The sequence below is a fragment of the Hemicordylus capensis genome, chromosome 10, assembly GCF_027244095.1.
Source record: "Hemicordylus capensis ecotype Gifberg chromosome 10, rHemCap1.1.pri, whole genome shotgun sequence".
Lineage (NCBI taxonomy): Eukaryota > Metazoa > Chordata > Lepidosauria > Squamata > Cordylidae > Hemicordylus > Hemicordylus capensis.
The window spans coordinates 17,370,345-17,392,859 of NC_069666.1; the positions used below are offsets into that span (position 1 = coordinate 17,370,345).

Below are 22,515 nucleotides of genomic sequence, written 5' to 3' on the forward strand. Positions count from 1 at the left end.
AGTATAATGCTCTTATAAAAATCTATAGTGTGGCCACATTTGGAGTACTGCATGCAGTTCTAGGCACCGTATCTTAATAAGGACATTGTAGAACTGGGAAAGGTGCAGAAGAGGGCAACCAAGATTATCAGGGGCCTGGAGCACCTTATGAGGCAAGGCTACAGCATCTGGAGCTTTTTAGTTTGGAAAAGAGGCAACTATGAGGGGAGACATGATAGAGGTGTATAAAATGATGCATGGAGTAGAGAGAGTGGACAGAGAGATCTTTCTGCTTCATTCTGGACCAGCTTGGGAGCTCCCTAAATTTTTAAAAAGCACGGCAAGCCCAGTAGGATTCAAGCCAGATTCAGTGATATACTTTTGTGCTTGAAGATAGTTGATATCATTTTGCCAAAGTTGCTGGCTGGTTGAGGAAAAGGAATAGGGCACTTCTACTTATAGCAGACAGAATAAATATTTCAAGTAGTACACTCAGTTGAAGCATATCTCAGAGAAGTGCTGCTTTGATGTTAATAGCTGTCTACAGGCTTTTCGTGCTCAGCCGCTGAATAGGTCTGTTCAGTTTAAGACCCTGTATACTGTCACACTTTGGTGCTCTGTGCTCACATTAGGTCTCAATGCCAAAGGCAGGGTTACTGTGTGTCATAGGTCCTGTTGGTGTGTGTGTGTGTGTGTGTGTGTGTGTGTGTGTGTGTGTAGTTCACTGGAGTGAATCCTTGACTGTAAGAGATTCACAGTAGGCTGCCACCATCTGCTTTATTTAATGTGGGACAAACCATTCTCTCCATATAGGTTTTCTGGGGGGTCAAGTGGAAAAGTCCTCCCTAGAAGGGGTCGAACATTCCTAGGCCTCCAAAGGTGTGTAACTGGGACAGACCCAACATGAAAAGTAGCATAATTTACCAATAAGGTTTATTATCAGAATAAAAGAAAACAAGAGTAAGCAATAAGAACAATTGTCTTTTCATAGAGCAGATCGTAAGAGAGAGAGTTTTCATTAACCAGGCAACTCAGATTCAAGTAATATTATAAAGAAAAAACAACTTCCCTCACACTTTTAACTGAACTGGTCCCTGTCTTATTACTCACAGGCAGGGATCCCATTTCCCCAGTAGCTTCTCAGCCAGCTGCTTCCTCAGGGCAGTCTTGAGACAGAACATGCAAACAGGACAAAGATTTCTCTTCTGCTGGTGGTGGCTGTGAGGGTAGTTCCCACCCAGTACTCTGGATTTTGATTTCCTTGGGCTTTTCCCATTATTAGGAAAGGCCCTCCCTCCCAGCAGTTGCTCTAAGTGAGGCTTGATCCTCCCTCAAATCCTTCCTATCACTACACTGTGTAGACAGTTTGTTCTAGCATAACCAGGAAAGAAGAACCTAAGGTGGAGATATATAGATAGCTTGATTCTAGCTATAAATTCAAATAATCTGTTTGATGGATGGCAGTATCCTGTATCTATGTGCCTGAGCAACTAAGTTCCTGGGATTTTGGAGGCCTAATGTGAGAGATATCACTAAAGCATTCCTTTGTCCTTTAGTGCCTTATATTTATTTATTAAGGAATTAATCCGACAAGTAAAAATGAGGAAAATAACTGTTAGATAATTAGGAGTTCGTGACACCAGTGTTCTTCTTTTTAAATTAGTATTAAAATGTACGTTCCCTCCAGAAATTTGAATACTTTTCAAGCAATGTAACATAATTGATTTTATGGGGGGGGGGGTGAGGTATGAAATTAGATTGCATTTGAGTAGTATTCTAATAGTAATAATGCAAGAAATCTTCCAAAAGTCACTTTTGAATGTTTGGGAGAAATAGGGATTCTAATAGGGAGCTAATTAGTTATTTAGATACACTATCATTCCCAAAGAAAGGAATTTACTTCATTTTTATACCTCCATAATAGTGTTTTCTTGGATTAATATGAATTTTGCAGCACCAGGTACTGTATTTTGAAAACAGTGATAGAAAATGAGAGAGAATCACGAAAACTCAGCTTGTATAAATCAGTTATGTAAGGCTCACGCTGTTCTGTTCTGTTATGTAAGGCTCTGTTCTGCCAGGCTCACACTGCCACCAGACTTTAGATGCTAACCATGTGAAACTTTTGTACAACTTAACAAAAACATTAAATTTCTAAGATTCTGTGACTGGGATTTTTCTAGCCCTTGAACAGAATATGATTCTTCCATGTAATAACATCATTGTAAAATGTAGTAATAGTGAAACATAGGCCAGTAAGTAAAATCAGTTTCTAAAAAAACTTTCATATTTAATGAGCTTGTGTTAACATTTATAGGACTGGAAACAAATTGTTGCTCTTTGAACACTCTTGATAAACAATTTGTAGCAAAATTGAAGATTTGGGTAGATAGTGCTTATTGGGAATATTGGTTGTCTTGCTTCCTTGTGGAGTAGAAGCTCTCAAAGTTTACAAGGTCCAAAGTTCCTGGAAATTTGACATACTTTGGGACAGAAGTTTGCTTCTTTGAGACAGAAGCAAAAGGCAAAGAATCTGAAAGCACAGATGCATGGATCAAAATAACTAAAATAATAGTCATTTAGAGGAATGGCTTTCTGCAGAAGGGATATAAAATGGAATCCTAAAATGAAGTTATTTCTGTCCTTGCACAAGAGCATGCTTGCTTTTAGCTCTACGGTAACGCAACTATCTTATTAGGCGTATGCATGAAATGGATTTTGCATTTTGTTTTGAGTTCAAAACAAAGTGCAGATGGCTGAAAAATTTTGTCGAAACACCGGTCGACCTGGTATCTTCGACGGAACAAAACACAAACTGTTTTTAGTGTTTCGACCATAGGGAACAATGGGGAAACTCAAAACACTACATTGTTCCCCATGGGTAGCTCCTAGGGACACCAAAGTGGGTTGGTGTCTCCTGCTTGCCCATTTCTTTTGTGATTTGGGTGGTAGGTAGCACCCATCATGTCCTAATCCACCCACGTAGGGCATGATGGGTGCTATCTACCACCCAACCCACAAAAGAAATGGGCAAACAGGTGATTTTAAACAGATTTTTAACCTTTTCCCCAAACTCTAATAGGATGGGAAGCCAGTGCCAGAAAAACAATTAGGAAGGGGAAAACAGGCCTCCAGAATGGCACTCAAAAGTTCAAAATGTTTCAAATTGAAATGGTGTTGTGGTGTTCTGAGTTTGAAACAGGCCCTTTATTTAAAGGGCATTTTTGTTTTGAGCTCGAGACACTTGAAATGGCATGTTTCAAGTAAAAATGTTTCAATGTCGAAACATTTTGCACATCCCTATTTCTTATATTTAGCCACTTTGGGGAGGGATAGATGGGAAGATAGATTTAGCCACTTTGGGAAATGTGGGCAGGGAGGAGGTTGAGAAAGAGAATTTCATTCTAACAAGACCCTCCCACTTGCTACTGCCCAACAATGCCATATTCGGAGATTTCAGATCTAATGCAACATTCTTGTCACAGGTTCCCTTTGTATCCCTGAATGCAGTTCAGTTCAACATCTAACTTTGCTTATTTTCGGCCGAGAGCATACTTTGTTATGCTAACCTTAAAATTGGTTTTTCACAGGGTTTCTTCAGCTGATGTTTTTTAACATCAAAGTAATGATGATGGTCGAAGCATTTGTGCAAGTAGATTCTTAAAATCCAAACATTTATAAACAAATAAAATTGTCTAAATAATCCATGCTAGTCTATGGAGAGGCATTTCATTCATGCTTGTAGATGTAGCTATTTATATTTTTAACTGCTTGAGGAGAAGAGAGTGGGGATTAATATGTAAGATTGCTTGCTTTTTGGAACCAAATGCTTAGACTTCATTTTAGAGAGAGCATTCTGAAACAGAGAACAAATTTCTTTGCAAATCTTTAGCTGTCTGAGTTGCAGAGCTCTATTATTCTTTGCTGCTTTGGAATAAACTATACATTGGCTAAAACACCTTGGGGAATGCTTCATGAAAAAAGCATTAATGTTCTCATGTAATGTCACAAGTATATTTACAAAGCAATTTTATTTCTTGTAAGTCAGACCTGGTTGTGTAATGAAGGATAAAGCTTTTCTAGGATAAACATGTTGTGCATTAAATTATTATGGGCGAGATGTGACATTTTAAAGTCTCATACATTTTTATTGGGAGAGTTCAACATATATATCTTATTAAAACACACAAGATATAAAAATGGCCTTACTAGATTAGGCCAAGGTTAATTTCTTCCGAGATTCTGATGCCAACAAAGGCCAGCCAGATGCCTCTGGGTTTGCCAAGTTCATATCAAGCTGTGCTTTATAACGATATCCTGTTTGCCCCCAGTGTTTGGAGGTTCCATTGGTTTGTTATGGCAAATTGAAATTGATACACTGGCATCTAGAAATCCATTTGCCTGCTCGCCAGTGGTGACTGTCCCCAGCCCTCTGGTGAGCAGAACACCCAGCGCTACACAGATCTCTTCACCAGAGGTGTCATTTGTACTGCCATTTTTAGAAAGTAAGAAGCAACAGGAATCCTTTCTTAGCAGTAGGAGAGGACTCGCACAGTTTCTTACCATCTCCATATTCCAGTGCAAATTTATTTATTTATTATTTATTTTATTTAGTTATATTTATGTCGCCCTACTCCCATAGGACTCAGGGCGGCTTACAAGCAATAATATGTATATTATTGCTTGTAAGCCACAACACAATTTAATAAAAATATATCTTACATAGCCTCATAAGCCACAACCCCATACAATACTCATTCCACATGACATAATAACCATGGATTACAAGAGCACTCTACGACCAGCTATCTCAGCAACTGGACACCTGGAGGAACATTTCAGTCTTACATGCCTTACAAAAGGCCAACGGATCATAGAGAGCTCTGATATTATCTGGGAGACCATTCCATAGAGTCAGGGCCACTACTGAGAAGGCTCTGGCTCTCGTTGATTGCAATTTAATATCCCTAGGGCCCGGGATCACCAAGGCATTACTTGTGGCAGATCTCAGGACCCGGCAAAGAACATATCGAACCAGGCGGTCTTGGAGATATGGAGGGCCCATACCGTGTAGGGCTTTAAATGTTAAGGTTAATACCTTAAACTTAACCCGGGACTCAACTGGCAACCAGTGCAACTGAACGAGCAAAGGTGTAACATCTGCTTTCCAAGGCGCCTTAGTGAGGATCCTGGCTGCTGCATTCTGCACCAGTTGCAATCTCAGAGTTAAGCGTGGTAGCAGTCCCACATAAAGGGAGATGCAATAATCTAACCTGGAAGTGACCATTGCATGGATCACAGTGGCCAAGTCCGGAGGGGACAGATAGGAGGCCAGCTGCCGTATTTGGCGTAGCTGAAAGAAGGACTTTCAAGCGACCTCCATGATCTGAGCCTCCATATTCATAGAGGCATCAAGAATCACGCCCAGGCTCTTCACAGTAGGCTGAGGTATCAAACAAGCACTATCAAGGGTCAGTAATTGAAAACTCTCCCCTGACCTCTTCGGGCCCAGCCACAGAACTTCAGTCTTATCTGGATTAAGCCATAGAAGACTTTGCCTCAGCCAGTCTGCGACTGCCTGGTCATCTGGGCTATGGTGTCCTCAGCCCTGCCATCCATTAGCAGAAAAAGCTGGGTGTCATCCACATATTGGTGGCACCGTAGCCCAAAACTCCTCACCAGCTTTGCTAGCGGCCGCATATAAATATTGAACAGCAAGGGTGAGAGAATAGCTCCCTGAGGGACACCACATTTTAGTACCTGACGTGAAGACCTCTCATTGCCCATTGTCACCCTATATCCCCGGTCTTGTAGGAAGGAACGTAGCCACAAGAAGGCCACGCCTCGAATCCCAGCATCAGCTACGCAGTGGACCAGAATATCATGGTCCACAGTGTTCAATGCTGCTGTGAGATCTAACAGCAACAGCGGCGCCAACGCTCCCCTATCAAGCTGACATTGGAGATCATTAGCCAGAGCAACAGGGACCGTTTCTACCCCATGCCCAGGCCGAAACCCAGACTGGAAGGGATCGAGAATTGCTGCATCCTCCAAAAACGTCTGAAGTTGTACTGCTACCGCTCGCTCTATCACTTTACCTTAAAAAAGGGAAATTCGATACCGGGCGGTTGTTAGCTGGCTCTGAGGCATCTAATGATGGCTTCTTCAAAAGTGGCCTAACCAATGCCTCCTTCAGGTCTCCTGGGAAAATCCCCGTCTCCAGAGAAAGATTGATAATATTCCCAAGGGAGGTCTGCAACCCCTCCTGGGCGGCCTTCACCAGCCAGGAGGGGCAAGGATCAAGGGGACATGTGGTAGGCCTTGTAGCCATCAGGTCCTGGCCTCCCTGTTCACATACATAGATAGAACTGCTAAAGTCCCCTCAGATTGGGGTGTAGCAATAATAGTGCCCATCTATAAAAAAGGGTGTCGAACTGATCCATCAAACTATTGACCTATAAGTTTATTAAGTATTATTTCAAAATTATATGCCAGACACCTTTTGGCTAAGCTTACCGACTGGGTGGAAGCCCATAATGTTCTTGCCCCTGAACAGGCAGGCTTTCGCCAAGGGTGGTCCACTACAGAGCAAGCATTTATACTACAGCACTTAGTAGAGAAATACTCTAGTAAGCCAGGCTCTACTCTGTACATGGCTTTTATAGATCTGAAAGCCGCTTTCATTTCGATCTCCAGAGAAAGACTATGGGCAAAGCTGCATGAGTTATCTTTGGATAAGCGCTTGTTAGTGCAGTTTTACAAGCTTCATGAGAACACCTGCCTAAGAGTCCGCCTGAGCGCACAGGGTCAAGTCTCGGCTGAAATTCCCACTTCCAGAGGGGTAAGGCAGGGCTGTATTTTGGCCCCCATTCTATTTATTTATATATATATATATATATATATATATATATATATATATATATATATATATATATATATAAACTCTATTATTTCTATCATGAGTGTCCCCTCGATCCACCCCCCCCCAAACCGGCCCATAAACATCTTGCCATTTTGCTGTATGCCGATGATATGGTCCTTATGTCCCTGACACCGGTAGGATTGAGAAGGGTCTTTTCATTGCTTAGCTCCTACTGTGTTGAAGAGCTTATCGAAGTAAATTATCAAAAAGCTAAAGTGTTAGTTTTTGCCAAGCGCCCCAAACGCCACATATGGCGAATGAATGGTCATTACTTGGAACAAGTTAAAATCTTTAAGTATCTGGGCGTGGTTTCCCACTCCTCGGGCCAGCGACAGGCACATTTAAATTATATTGTGCAGAACGCCCAAGCCTCAGCCCACCTAATTAGATCTTTTTATTTTACAAAGGGGGCTCTTTGTATTCGAGCCGCTCTTAAACTATTTCTCGCCATGGTCTACCCTTTATTATTATATGGTGCTCAGTTGGGCCCTTTTCACAATTTCGTCACACTGGAAGCTATTCAAACAAAGTTTATTAGATATATATTGCAGCTTCCCAGATGTGTTCCTAATGTCATTATTAGGCGCGAGGTGTGCCTTGGCTCCTTGGAAGCGGAGTATTGGAAATGCATTTTTGCATTTTGGTTAAAATTAGTCTTTTCTCAATCTGGACTTGCCCCCTTGGTATTAACTGACAGGTTCGATCCTACCTGGAAGCGTCTTGTTAAAACAAAATCCCAATTTTACGGGTTTTCACTGGATATGCTTATTAGTTTGGGTTATGATTGTGCTAGGAAGTCTATTAAACAACGTATTTCTGACATTGATCTAGAGTTAGAAGTTGCCAAAATCCCAAAAGGTGTTTACCTTGGAGATCAGCTTTTTAACACAAAACCCGCTGCATACTTAAATAATATTTCTTTTTCCAAGTTCAGGCGGGCGCTATCTTTAGCTCGATTAAATGTGCTCCCTACAGCGGTGCTCCAAGGGAGGTTTAGGGGGGTTCCTTATGCATCCCGACTTTGCGCTTGTGGGTCAGGCGATATCGAGACTACTGAACATGCTATTTTACATTGTGACCTCTATAAGAATGATCGATCAACACTTATCTTGCCGTATCTTGTGATGTTTCCTGGTTATCCAGATGAGTCTCTCTTAAAAAATTTTATTGTCAAATTTTAATCATAAATATACCAACACAGTGGCTAAGTTTTGTTATATTTTATGCAAATTATGTTCTGTTGTGTGTGATGATGTTTCTGGTCAATGACCGAAATAAAGTATGTTCTGTTCTGTTCTGTAATGATAGCAAGTTACTATAGCTGTAGTTTTAGTATAAAGATAAAGTTGTGCCGTCAAGTCGGTGTTGACTCCTGGTGACCACAGAGCCATGTAGTTTTCTTTGGTAGAATGAATACAGGAGGGATTTACCATTGCCATCTCCCATGCAGTATGAGATGATGCCTTTCAGCATCTTCCTATATCGCTTCTGGCCGATATAGGTGTTTCCCATAGTCTGGAAAACATACCAGTGGGAATTCAAACCAGCAACCTCTTTCTTCCTAGGCATGTTACTTTCCTGCTGGGCCATTAGGTGATTCTGTCATTTTAGTATACAGGGAGCATATTGTTTTGCTTCAAATATTTCCTGCTAAAGCCATACTTGTTGAGCAATTAATTAAGAGTGTGTGAAGCAGCATTAAAGTAGTTTCAAAGAGGTATTCCGAATTCTTGCTAAGCCCTAATATGGTCTTTTATTTCTCTTTTGATTTGCAGCACCCACAGTGAGGACTTTCACTCAATTTTATTTCACTGTGGAGCCAATGGACACTCTCTCAGTTAGAGCGGCTTCTGTTATATTGAATTGTTCAGCTTTTTGTGAGTCATCTCCGAAAATTGAATGGAAGAAGGATGGGACTTTCTTAAACTTGGTATCAGATGACCGACGCCAGCTGCTACCCGATGGATCTTTATTAATTAACAGTGTGGTGTATTCCAAACACAGTAAGCCTGATGAAGGGCATTATCAATGTGTTGCAACTGTGGAAAGCCTTGGGACCATTGTAAGCAGAACAGCTAAGCTCACAGTAGCAGGTGAGTATTCTTGTTTCTAGCACTCCAATGCTCAATCACAGATACACTGAGCAAATAATACCATGCTACAAATTAAGTTCATATATACAAACCTCTTAGTTGATTAGAGCAGAGATTTTGGTCAATTGATTGCATTAAAGTATAAACAATAGTGTTAAAGTAAAATGTGTATGTTGATTTTAGAGGCTACATGCATGTGTTGTAGGAGGAATCATTTTGAGAGATGCATTCCATCTTGTTGGAGAGACTGTCTTAAGATGCTTGTCATCTGCAGTCTTTCAAAGTACTTGTAAGTACTTAAAATTTTTTTAAAAAAAGAAATCCAAAACCCTGCTGCCTGGTTAATCAGAATGCCTTTTTAGTTAACTAATTTTTTAAAAATTAAACATTTGGGCCTTAATATAAAATCATTGGCCATTATTCTGCACAGCACAATTTTAGCATTAGGAAGCTTCTGGGGCTGATGTGCATGTAAAAAGAGCCCTGGGGTGGTTGTGGAGGTGCTCTGTTGCAAAGCACCTTAAAATGGCATGTAAGTGCTTGCTTCACACTACTAGCACAAAGCAAGTACTATAGTGCATTGTGTTAAGCAGTTTTGCAACAGCTAATGGCAAGGTTGCACTGCGCAGAATGATGGCCACTGAACTCTCACTATAGATATCCATAGATAAGAATGGAGGTAGGTCAATGTCTCTGGCAGGTGCATTCTTAGGGCAGGGCGACCGGGGCAATCGCCCTGGACCTTGTGCCTGGACAGGCCCTGTGGTGTCTTGTGTATGCTCCCAGGAAGTGGGCATATGCTAGAAAGCTAAATAGTGCATGTGCCAGTGATGGTGCTGCTCTACCTGAGCTGCCTCCTGCTCTTAGTCTTAGCTTGCGCAGAGACCGTGCCTGGCGACACATGATCTCTGATGCAGAATCCCGTCTGTGCCGGCAACACAACTACCAGGCAGGCAGGCAAGAAGGAGTGCTGTGGTTGGGAGGTTTGGAGCTGGCTGGAATCTGGAGCTGCTGCTTGCTACGCAGGCTGGCTGCAGAGGCACGGCAGCAGGCAGAGGCTTCCCTCCATTACTTCCACGGTCCACCACCACACAAGAGCAGCGGGCAGCAGCGAGAGAGATGAGAGAGAGCAACTGAGCCAAAGCCGGTAAAATCTTTGAGTCTCTATTATTGTCTCCTCTCCTCTCCTGTTGTGTGGTGTTTATGCTGTGGTGGCTGGCCTGAGGACCTGGGGTTTTGGAGTTTGGAATGTTGGAATGTTTCTACTAGTGTTTCTAGCAAAAATGTTTCTGTGTCTTCTTAAGGAGACTTGTATATCTTTACATTCATGCAAACTCAGTTACTTAAATATTGGATCCTTTAGAGACAGAGTGGGGAGTGGGGAAAACATGCTGGATGGGAATATGTTAATTTGTGTGCTGAAATGTTTCTGCTAAAGTGTATTTGCATAAATATACCGGTTTTATATTCTTACGTTCTTGTGAATTCAGTTGCTGTTTGTGCCCTCAAGAACCACATGTTAAAAATACTGTGTGTTTCACTCTGTGTGTGTGTGTGTGTGTGTGTGTGTGTGTGTGTGTGTGTGTGTGTAGGGGGATGATGCTTAACTTGCAGTGGGGTGGGGGAAGCTCCAAAGGCCTTTAGGTCCGGGCTCCAAAATTACCTAGGTGCACCTCTGAGAATGTCATGCATGGAACAATTTGGTGCAGAGTTGTTTTTCTCCACCCTTTAAAAAACAGTTGTTTCCCCATATCCTTTAATGAGGGAGGAAGGACTGCATTAATTCTGCCTCCATGCAAAGGTGTGGAGTGCCTTGTTTAAAATGATACCTATCCTTGCAATAAATGTACAGTCATGTTGGGAATCTAGATATCTTCCTTCAAAATAAGATTTTTACTGCAAGAAAATTCAGTTTTGGAATAAAAGTTATGCATATATGTAAAAATGTGTATGTTTGTGTGCGTGTTTTACATATGCTGTATATTAGATCGAAATGTTAAGGAGGTCCCACACATGCTGATTTGCCCCTAGCCCTAGGGACGGCCCTGGTCTCTGGAGTTAGAAGGGAAATGTTTGAAAATCTCTTTCTTCTGTCTTTGGTATTGTGTATGTGTGGGGAGAGTGTCATGATTATGGAAGTGGCGGTGAGTGGAGGAACAGCAGGTTTGGACCTGCTTTCCTCCATGTTAAAGGGGCTGTGTAAGCCCTCTATTTTAAAGGGATGTGCTGCAATTCAGATGCTGAATCATGTTTTGAGCACATCCTTAATTGCTTGTACTACACAGAAAATGTTGATCAAACTGACTTGTGCTGATGCTTAATGCCTCTATTGAATTTGTAGTGCTGAACTTAAGATGATTGTATATGTGGTTTTTATAGTATACTATGTGTCTTTCTCTTCTTTGTTGTTTCAGACCATAATAAATTACTATTACTAAATGTGAAGCAAAGCTGCTAATTAACAGATCCTTCTCAAAATTGCTTTCCTCAAGTTGCTTTTCTTTTGGCAGGGAAAGTGATATGTGTCTGGTGTCTTTTGCCTTATAGGAGAAAATACAATTTTAATCAGAGAAATCGTGCATAGTATACGAGTTAGTGTGAGTGCATGTGTGCACATACACACAGTCTGCACGGCAATACCCAAGTCAGAAGAAAGAGATTTTCAAAACATTTTCTTTCTAACTGCAGAGACACTGACTTACTACAAGCAATAGTACAAAAGTTAGCCATACTATCAGAGATGTGTACATGGTGGTTTGATAGAGATACGTAAAGAGAAACCAGATCGACCAGTCGTATTCCTAGAATTTTTTATTTTTATTTTTTGGTAGGTAATCAGGTATTCAATAACAAAACAGTCAAGTATCTTAGTCTGATTACAGAGCTGGAATATCAGAGCACTAATGCTGGCATATTACATGGTAGTTTTGGAAGGATGATATAAGAAAACATATGGTCAACACCTTTGCACTTGTGGTATGGGAAGCATAGAACCAGTGGCTCACATATTATTGTATTGTAATTTTTACAGAGACTGTAAAACTGCTGTAGAGACATATTACCTTTTAAAACTAATTTCCCAGGACATTCAGATTCTTGATGATCGATATCTTTTAGCTGTCCACAACGATGAAATTTCAATCAATGTAGCTAAATTTTGCCTGATTACAGCAAAAAGTGATTATATAATCATGAGTTGTTAGATAAATATACACAAGTATGTGTGGTTTATTTACTTTTTAGGATATTTTGTGTCATTCATTGAACATCTTTATTCATTCTGTGGTTCATCCATTGAGTTTGCATTTTTAGTTGTAATTTGCTGTTTGTGTATTTTTCTTTTCTGGTCAGTGACTGTAATAAAGAAATCTGAATCCAAGACATAAAAATCTTCAGACTTACCACACATGGTATTTTCAGTAAAATAGGAGTAATAAGAGTGGAGTGAACATCTCTATAATAGGGGCAGTAGAGAATTACATGTCCCACTGTTTCGACGATACCCATTTCTGGTATTCTGGTAGCAGTTTGCTGGGGAGGTGAAGGGGGCATCTGTTCCTCTAAGATGTCCTATCTCTCTGCTCCAGGGTGTTTCCTGGGCTTAGTTAGCGAAGGAGATGTAATGCAGTCTCCCTTGTAGCAGACTCCTTGGAGAGTGAGGGAGTGCCCAGGGTCATAAATCTCTTCTTGGTTGGGAGTGTGGAGGTTGTACTCATGGCTCCATATCCTCATCTGGTTCCCTGCCTTGGCTGGTTGGTCGTTTGGGCTGTTCCTATTTTTTCTCTTCTTGCTTTTATTTGTCATGCTTAATGTTTCTATAGTTTCTGCTTGAGAACTTGATCTCCAACAAGAAGTCCAATTTTAAGGCAGGAGCTTGTGAATATTGCTGCTAGCTTGTCTCCATCTTGGCCGCACCATCTGGAATCAAACCTTTCCTAGAACCCCCAGAACTAGGATAATTGGGAACTGAACACACATCTATTTAAATTTTCAGTAGATTTTTACAAATGGTTGCACTTCTATTGACTGTAATCTGTCTTTGACACTGTTTCAGAAAAGTGGCCTTGAAATAAATAAAATTGTGTGTGAGGGGAAAGAAGCCTGCCCTAGAAAGATGCTAGCCAGTAGGGATGTGCGAATCGATTCTGGTACAAAATGATTTGTACCCAAATTGGGCTGATCCGGATGATTTGTAGACAAAACAAATCACCCCTGTGCTCAATTGCCCAGATTCGGGTACAAAACAAATCACTCCAGATTTGGACCCAAAAAATTCGGATACTTGGACCTCTATTTTGTGGCCAAAGTGGGTTGGGTGGTAGTGCCCAATGAATGGAAGCTACCACCCAAATGTCAAAGAAATTGGGCAAAGAGGTGATTTTAAAAGAATTTTTGAAGTTGGAGGACCTTTAAGCTTTTTCCCATATAGAATAATGGGGGTTTCAGCAGACTTAGTTATAACTCCCCAGGCGGGGGGCGCACCAGGGTAGCCCAGAGCGGGTTGTGGTGGGTGGTAGTGCCCAATGGGTGCAAGGAAGCTATCATATTTCAAAGAAATTGGGCAAAGGGATGTTTTAAATTTTTTTTGAAGTTGGCATGTCTTTGTGGCAGATTCGGGGCAGAAAAGGGGTTTTGGGGGCAGAAGAGTGGGTCAAGTGGTAGTTCCCTAATGGGTGCCTGCTACCACCCAGATTTCAAATAAATTGATGAAAGGGGTGATTTTTAATTTTTTTCCTGAGGTTTGTGCATCTTTAAGCTTTCTCCCCATAGGGAATAATGGGGAATTTCAGTAGCCCCATAACTCCACTTGAGAGGGCACCAGGGTGGCCCAGAGTGGGTTGCTGTGTAGTGCAAATAGAGTGCCAATCACCCCCAAAATGGCAAGCCCATGGGGCACTGGGTTTTGTAGTTTTCAGTGTCTGAGGTGTTCTGAGAGTTGATTCTCTGGTAGGAAATGAGAGTGGATCATTCCACCCACTGGGCACTATCACCCACCACACTCTTTTACCCTGGGAACCCCCCTTTTTAACCCCAAATTGATTCATATTTGGAAAATTCGGGTACAAATAGAATCTGGGTCGAATCTGGGTTGGACCCTGGTGGGGTGGGGGCAGATTCAGACCCAAAACAAATTGGGGATGATTCAATTCAGGTACAAATCAAATTTTAAAAAATGATTCGTGCACAGCCCTACTAGCCAGTCCTTGAAGAGCTGGGTACTTTCCTTCTTCCAGGCTTGAGTGGGAGATTTGTATGGGCCAGTATGGGAGAGCCAAAGGATGCTTTGCTCCCCTTTTGCTCTCCCCTTCCTCCCCATTCTTATGGCTTATCTATTTTGTAAACAATGTGGCATTATGCAGTCTGTGCATTACTTTAAGAAAGTTTATAATGGAACAAGAATGACTTGAGGAATAAGATAAGCTGCAGTAATTTTAGAAGGGAAAAATTGGCTTATGCAACTGTTTCCTTCATTTCCTTAATGAACTGTTAGCTAGCCCCTCATATAATTTTTTCTTTGCTTAATAAAATGCTCAGGGTAATTCATTCATTTAAATAGTTGCTATCACATTATAGTGATGCTTGCTGCCTTTTATATTCAAATATTGTCTGCATTAAATTGTGTTGCAGTATGGAAGAACAATAACGCAAGAAATGAGTACTTCATTTTTATCTCTGGTGTTACGACTTTGGCTGTCCCAATTAGTGTGAATGAGCCAATCCTATGGCTTTGCCTGATGACCTTGATGGGTTGTCAGGGATGTAACAAAGGAACTTTAATGGTCCTCAGTGCTCTGAATCTTTTTCAGCCTTGGGAATATTACACCCCTGAGATCCTGGGAGAAGGATGGAGGGGAAGCTGGAAGTTTCAGTTTGAATTAGGGGTTGGCCAGGTAGAGTTGAGTGTCATTAACTGGAGTTAGCTGTGTGCAGTTGCTGTAGGAATATCTGACAAGAGATTAGTGGTTGTGTTGTCTGCTTTAGGAAGCGGTTTGCTCCCCAAAGAATTTACTAGGTTATTAGTAAATTGACACATCACATTTTTTACTGTTCAGGGAGAAGGGAAACACTGATCAGTGATTTGGCTCTTATTCTCCCAGTGGCCATCACTGTGAAAGTAGAGTTCTTTTGCTTGGAACTCCTCTCTTCTAATTGGTGAAATAGGCTTAAGGGATGTGCACGAACCGAGGTCCGTGCAGCAGTTCGGTGCTGTGGGGAGGGCGAGCAGGATCTTTATGAAAAAGGAGAGCAGGTCCTTACTTGATTGCCGCCGCGTACGGCTTCCTGCTGCAGTGGTGCTTGTCTCAAGTACTCCTGTGCGGCAGCAGCACACACATGGTGTTCACACATGTGCGGACACCATTTACTTGGTCGGCAAGGTGTTGTTGACCACACAAATGACGCCTGCTCCCCCTCCCCCTCCCTGCAGTGCTGAACCAGTTCAGACCTTGTCCGAACCTGGTTTGATGCCAAAAAGGTTCATGAACCTCGGTTCATGCACATCCCTAGTAAGCTTATGGACACTTTGAAATGGACTTCAGTGAAATGAGGGAAAGGGTGTTGCTGGAGCATATGTGTCTGCGCACTAGGGTATATAGTTCCTATGGTTGCCTCCAATAGGGAAAGCTTTGACTATATTGAGTAGAATGAAATGCTTTCATGTAAGAGTAATTATTTTAAAATTCTATCCACAGCAAATGGAAACTCAGACTTTATTTAGAGAACGTGGCTGGCTTAGTACCCATCTGTTTTTAGATGGGGCCACAGAGGTGTAAAACACAAATTTTATCATCAGTTACTATGAACAGTGTAAGTTATATTATGTAAAAACATTAGTTGGGAAATAACACTTAACCTATACAAACGTAGTCTTTTCAAAAGCAGCATAAAGTTTTTTTAAAAAAACATATACAAATGAAACAACTTCACATAAATTAACTTTGTTATCCTTAGAACCCTGTAATCTAGAGCACTGTTCCCTCTCAGGGATTCCCAGATGTTGTTCACTACAACTCTCAACATCCCCAACTGAAGTGGCCTTTGACTGGGAATTCTTTTGAGTTGTAGTCAACAACATCTGGGAATCCCTGTGAGAGGGAACACTGATCTAGAGTAGTAAATGAACACATAAAGCTGCTCGATAATATAAAGTCAGACCATTAATGCATCTTGCTCAGTATTGTCTGCACTGACTGGCAGTGGGTCTCCAGGATTTCAGACAGAGTCTTTCCCAGCCCTACTTAGAGATCCCAGGGATTGAACCTGGGATCTTCTGTATGCAAAGCATGTTCTTTCCCCCTGAGCTAAAGCCCCTCCCTCTTAGTAGTATGATTTCCACTTTGCAAACAGGAGGCTGAGATCGAGAGGAGCCATCTCTACTTTATCTACCTTGCTTCAGGCCATTTACAAACTTGATGATAGAGATGAGATTTAATTGACTGACTAAGCTACCAAGGTGCATGTCTAGATTTATAGTTTTGTCACTTAGTCAGGTATACCTGCTCTCCATTCCTGTTTGCTTACGCTTGTTGAATTAAAGAACTCCCATATATGATAGCTGTGATATGTCTTTGTAGATATTGGATGATAATCTGTATGCTGATTTGTAGACTGTATACTGATGCTGATTTGTGAAGTTGTAATTCTTCAGAACTGCATTTGGCATTTACAGATTGCTATGGTCACAGCCCACTAACAGCTTCCACTACCAAATTAATGACACTGGAGTTTACAAACAGTGGTTGATGGTTAAACTGATATGGAATCTTGATGAAACTGAATCTCTGTTCAAAAGATTTTCAGCTTAGGGGGAATTCTGGAAGGAACACTGTTCTGAGCTATTTAAATTTGAGGGGAAATCCATGTTTTCAAATGGAAATGTGTAATCATTGTTGAGAGAAAGCACTTTACTAAACAAAATATACAGTCCCCTACGTAAGTGAATGGAGCAACATCTAACACCTAAGAAAAATAAATGTTGAATATCCATAAATATGGTATTTGAACTGCTTTGTTTAAAAATGTAGGTCTGGCTTCTGTCCAGATGTTGGCATATTGTTGTTCCATAATCAAACCCCAGTGGCTCTTCGTTTGAAGTCTATATAGGCCATGATCTTGCTCTGAAATATGGCCCTGTGTTCCTTACATCACCTTTCCCACCCACCACCATGGAATAACTAAAACAGAGTTATGAAATAGGAAACTGGAAACTTTAGTCCACAGGAAGTTTGTTTAATTGAGTTTATTCTTTACTTCCTGTCAGTTCTAAGGTGCAGACAGTTGGAAAAGTGCCTTGTTATAAAGTTACGCATATAGTGTAGAAACAGATTTCACATGTAAAAATCAGGTGTTTCCTAACACATTTGAACTTTTTCTGGGCTTTCCTCTACTTCTACCCTCCTGTCAACATGAATAACTTGTTCTGTAGGCCAGTGTGTAGAGATTTTCATGCATAGTTGTTGCAGCCTGCTGTTGTATGCAATGATTTGTGGACTTGAGTACCAATCCAGTGTTGGCATCAGAGAGGGAATAGGGCATCTCTTCCTCCTAAAACTACAGGGTAGTTTTTGAAACAGCATATCCAGTGGGCAGTTGTGCATAGGCTCCCCAGGAAAAACACGTATTATCCCTTCCTGGGATACAATTGTAATAGCCATGGGATGCCTTCTGTAAATGGGCTATACTATTCCAGTGCTAGTCCCTCCAGGCCTGTGCATTTGCTTGCTGTATGTGTTTCGATTATAGAAATTGGTAGCACTGAAGTAGCACACCAGTTTTTTAGAGCCATCTGGATGGATTTATGCAAACCTTTGAGCCATCTGGATGGATTTATGCAAACTTTTGAGCATAATTGGGTTTTGTGGGTAAAATATGTTCTCGCAGCCAGGAGTGCTGTGCAGACTGGATTAGGAAAAAGGCCGGTCTGGAGGTGAAAAGTAAAGCTGGAGTGAGAATCAAGGCAGGGCAAGATGGCGGTATATGTACCAAGATGTAGGAAAACGTTGGTGGATCTAAGGAAGAAATGCCTGGTGAATTTGGGAGTAGATACATGTGTGACCCAAGAGACACTAGTGACCCAAGAGACAGTTACTAGGAATCCTCTGTGGCTATCTAGCGATTGATTAAGTGCTGTCAAGTTGGTGTCGACTCCTAGCGACCACATAGGCACTGGGTTATTCTATGTACAGGTGAAAAAAATTAGAGGGAACACTGAATTCTGTTGTCTTATATGTCTCAATGGACATAAAAGAACTTTTGTGTGCACACAAAGGTGTACATGCCTTAGAGGAAACACTGCCTCAGTTATGTTCCCATTAATATCTACCTTAGAGCTGGTACATGATCTCAACTGACTCATTATGGGAAATATCTCATGTAAGGGAGTCAAAGGTGGTTTCTCACAGTTGAGCTGGCAAACAGACAGACAATTCATTGGAGTGGAACATATTAGTGTGACCCCTGGACAGTTGGTTAAGGAGGTAGTCTGTTATGCATAATGGGGTGATGGTTGTCAGTATTCTGCTACATTGCATTCTGTGTTTTAAAAAAGTATAATTGTGTACTTTAATATTTTGTTTATTTTCAGGGTTTCCAAGATTCACCAGTCAGCCAGAGTCAGCATCTGTCTACAGAGGAAACAGTATAGTTCTTAACTGTGAAGTCAATGCTGATTTAGCGCCCTTTGTGAGGTGGGAGCTAGATCATCAGCCGCTCTTTCCGGATGACCGTGTTTTCAAGTTACCAAGTGGAGCTCTAATTGTTAGCAATGCTACAGATGAAGATGGCGGAACATATTGTTGTCTGATAGAAACTGGTGGTTCTCCCAAATACAGTGCTGAGGCAGAGATTAAAGTTCTTCCAGGTACAAGCATGGGTATCCAGGTTTTTCTCCCCAGCTCTCCCTTCCAGACTACTAGTAAGATTATGTAACTGTGAGTCAGAGAAGCTTCAGCTGTTTGGGATGGCTGAATTTTAAATGACATGCTACCCTGTAGTCTGCTGGGAATAATCCTTATGAAAGCTTACTTTGAAAGCTTTGGTTTTCTATACCAGGTCTCAGACAGGAGGGCATGTTCCCTCTAACAGGGATTCCCAGATGTTGTTGACTACAACGTCCATAATCCTCAAGCAAAAACCATTGCAGCTGGAGATTCTGGGAGTTGTAGTCAACAGCATCTGGGAATCTCTGTTAGAGGGAACACTGACAGGAGGCCTTTTGAATAGTAACAGAATGCTCTTGTAATGTGCATTTAGTAAGAGATTTCTGCAAACAGTCTTCATAGCTAGTTAGTTTGAGACCACTACTTGTTCCCATTCCAAATGCTTTTGTATCGCATACTTATTGATTGGCAGTCTTCACATTTTTTAAAGCAGAATTTTCTGATGTGTGGGATATTTCTTGGCAAGGCCTTAGTTGTAAATCATTCAACATGGGCATGCAGCAGAAAGTAGGCACAGCCTGTTATGCAGAATTGCATTTGAGTTTGTTAGCATTATTTTAAAAGTTTTTTTGCTCTAACTTTAGTTTTCCTGGTCACAATGTTTGCAGAGTCGGAGATTTCCTCAAATCTGGTGTTCCTGAGACAGCCTTTTTCACTTACAAAAGTGACTGGACAAAGTGCAGTTTTACCATGTGTTGCTGCAGGCATTCCCATCCCTGTTATCAAATGGACAAGAAATGGAGAAGAGCTTATTACAGAAGGGTAGGTACTACCCTGGTATTAAATCTTCTCTTACTGCTCTGCTGTTCCCTCCCATCCTAATACAGTATGTCTCTTTGATCCCTGTTACCACATTTTCTTGGAGGAAGCTGCTGTTGTGCAAATTGCAGGAAAGATTTGTGGTAACTTTAGTAGTGGCTGCTGTCCCTTCACTCTACCTCTGCAAGGAACTAGTTAGGAAAGGGACTTGCCAGCAAGATAAGGGCGGAGAAGAGGGAGGGAGGGAGGGAGGCAAAGGGAAGAATGGTCCATTTACTTTCTTCTGGTGTCGGGACATCACATTATTGCAGTTCACATTTGTGAGGCATATATCAAGCAACACATTTCACAATTAGAGCCTTCTTCTACTGTGCATTGCGGTACATGTTCCTACCCACTTAGAGAACATTCCTCAAAACAATAAAGAACAATAACATGTTCATCAAAACAGATTGATGTCACTCTGGATCATTAGCTCAGCCTGACTTTCAGTATTCTAATGTGAGCAATATACTGAGCAAAGTGTTGAATTGTCAAGTCTGTTTGAATAGATGCACGAAAAGTGGGGAAAAAATACAGAGGAATCAGTTTTAACCAGAACAGTTTCAGTTGAAATTAAGAACGGAAATAATTTGGTGTGGAGAGGCTTAAAAAGATGCAACAAATGTTTGTGTTCTTGTGAGCTGTCAACATAATATGGCACACTCCTTAAAACCAATTTGTTCTGTGTTTGTACAGCATTCAAAGGTTATTAGTGTTGGCTGGAGGGACTCTGAAGATCAACGATATCACAGAAGATGATGCTGGAACATATACCTGCATTGCCGATAATGGGAATGAAACAATTGAAGCTCAAGCAGATCTTACTATACAGGGTAACACATACTTTAACACACATTTTTTAAAGAGAGATCGAGAGAGACTACTTTCCTTGAAGGTCTGTTACTCAGGACCCCCGAATTTCAGAGCATTGGATTTCTACAGGGGGATAAGGGATTCTCTTACACTCTATTGTAATTTCTTTTACACTCTATTGTAAAAGAAATTCAGTGTCCTTTGATTTTCTATTTATGGGAGTGGGGATCAGCATGAGTGCTGAATCCCATTGATCTAGTAGTTTCCTCCCAGTGCCTTTCAGCCCTTAATCAGAACTAGTAGTCAGCCCGGGTTGCTTTCTGGGAGCTTCACTGCTGTAAAACTGCCACCATCACCTTTTAATGGTTAGCATTTTATTATAAGATGGTTCCAATTCCTTCCCTTGGAAGGAATTTCATGGTTCTTGGCTGGCTATTAAAGCAGTGGAAATGTGGAGAAGTGTGAGAAAAAGATGGAGGCCATCAATACCATATGTCTTTGTGACTGGCCTCAGAATAACTGGTGCTGAACCCTTCCCTATACGTTTATCACTTTGATAAGTTCATTCTGCTCATCACTTTCTAGAATGATATCATTTGTATGAAGAGCATATGCTCTTGTCAGACCTACAGTTTTAAAACCATTTAAAGACTTGCGTTTTGGGCAGCATAGATAGATAGATAGAGAGATAGAGAGATAGATAGATAGATAGATAGATAACCATTTTAAATGTAAATAGAGTAATAAGTAATACAGATCATATTTGAGTTTTAACTAGCCCCAAATTATGGCAGGATACATGTAAAGGCAGTGGAGTCTCATGAATGTGCAATGTGTACTTTGTGTACAAAGAAGAATTGCACTCCCCCATTACATCTCTCTTGCTGGAGGTCAGGTAACCTAGTATCAGAAGCGACAGACAGGTTTGGCCCCAATTCAACATTGCTCCAAAGTGCAGAACTCCACTTTTCCTCACATAAATGAATAGTAATCATTCATTGTATGCGTCAGTAGTCCCACATTCATTGGGGGAGGAGAGCTGGTCTTGTGGTAGAAAGCATGAATTGTTGCCTTTGCAAAGCAGGGTCCATCATGGTTTACATTTGAATGGGAGACTACATGTGTGAGCACTGTAAGATATTCCCCTTAGGGGATGGGGCCGCTCTGGGAAGAGCACCTGCATGCTTTCATGGAGAAGGTTTCAAGTTCCCTCGCTGGCATCTCCAGAGAAGGCTGACAGAGATTCCTACTTCAACCTTGGAGAAGCCGCTGCCAATCTGTGTAGACAATACTGAGCAAGATGGACCAATGGTCTGACTCAGTAGACGGCAGCTTCCTATGTATATGGGAGTAAATAAGGTGCACTTAGGGACATCATTGGAATGGGAGGCATATGTATCCCTGATGACCCCTATGTGTCGGGGCAGGGTTAGCCCACCCTCCACCTTGTTTCTCAAATTAGAAAGATATTTGCATAATCTTGGATCTTTGAGGTGATCCGTGTTCCTTCACAAAATGGGTTCTGTGCCTGCCCCCGTGGAAGAATTCTCTAGCTCCGCCTGCCATATGCAAGGCACGTCTGTTAACTTTGGCAGTTACAGCACCCATTGCTCAGTTCCTTCTCAACTGCCATTGTGATCACCTTATGAGGTGATCATACTCTCCTTGGTCGGACTTGGTCGGCCTTCTTGGTCGACTCCTTGGTCGGACTTGGTTCTCGTGAGAAAGTTTGTTGTAATTCTGGTTTTTAGACTGCTTAAGGTTTACTCCGTGGATCACGTTTTGGACTTGTTTGTAATTGGTTTAAGAAGTTCTGATGGACATTAAAAAATACTTTTTAAGAAGTGCTGCTCCTCCAGTGGGACACTCCTGTCCTCAGATAAGCACAAACGGTGCTTTTGCTTTGCTTAGGGGGAGGACCGTAAGAGTCTGCAAAATTTATCATTTTCTAAACAAACAAGGGAAAGCA

The 22,515-nt window shown here is 41.4% G+C and overlaps 1 protein-coding gene across 15 annotated transcripts in view; it reads left to right on the forward strand.

Annotated features, from left to right (window-relative positions):
• Positions 1–22,515, forward strand: part of NEO1 (neogenin 1) — a 168,296-nt gene that overhangs the window by 46,559 nt on the left and 99,222 nt on the right. For 8 of the 15 annotated variants that reach the window (XM_053272323.1, XM_053272319.1, XM_053272309.1 and 5 more), the window contains exons 2-5: positions 8,677–8,994; positions 18,578–18,853; positions 19,517–19,694; positions 20,430–20,566. In XM_053272323.1, the coding sequence (XP_053128298.1) occupies positions 8,677–8,994; positions 18,578–18,853; positions 19,517–19,694; positions 20,430–20,566 (909 nt within the window). The remainder of the gene's footprint in view (positions 1–8,676; positions 8,995–18,577; positions 18,854–19,516; positions 19,695–20,429; positions 20,567–22,515) is intronic. The other 7 variants (XM_053272325.1, XM_053272310.1, XM_053272317.1 and 4 more) reach the window with 1 other exon arrangement.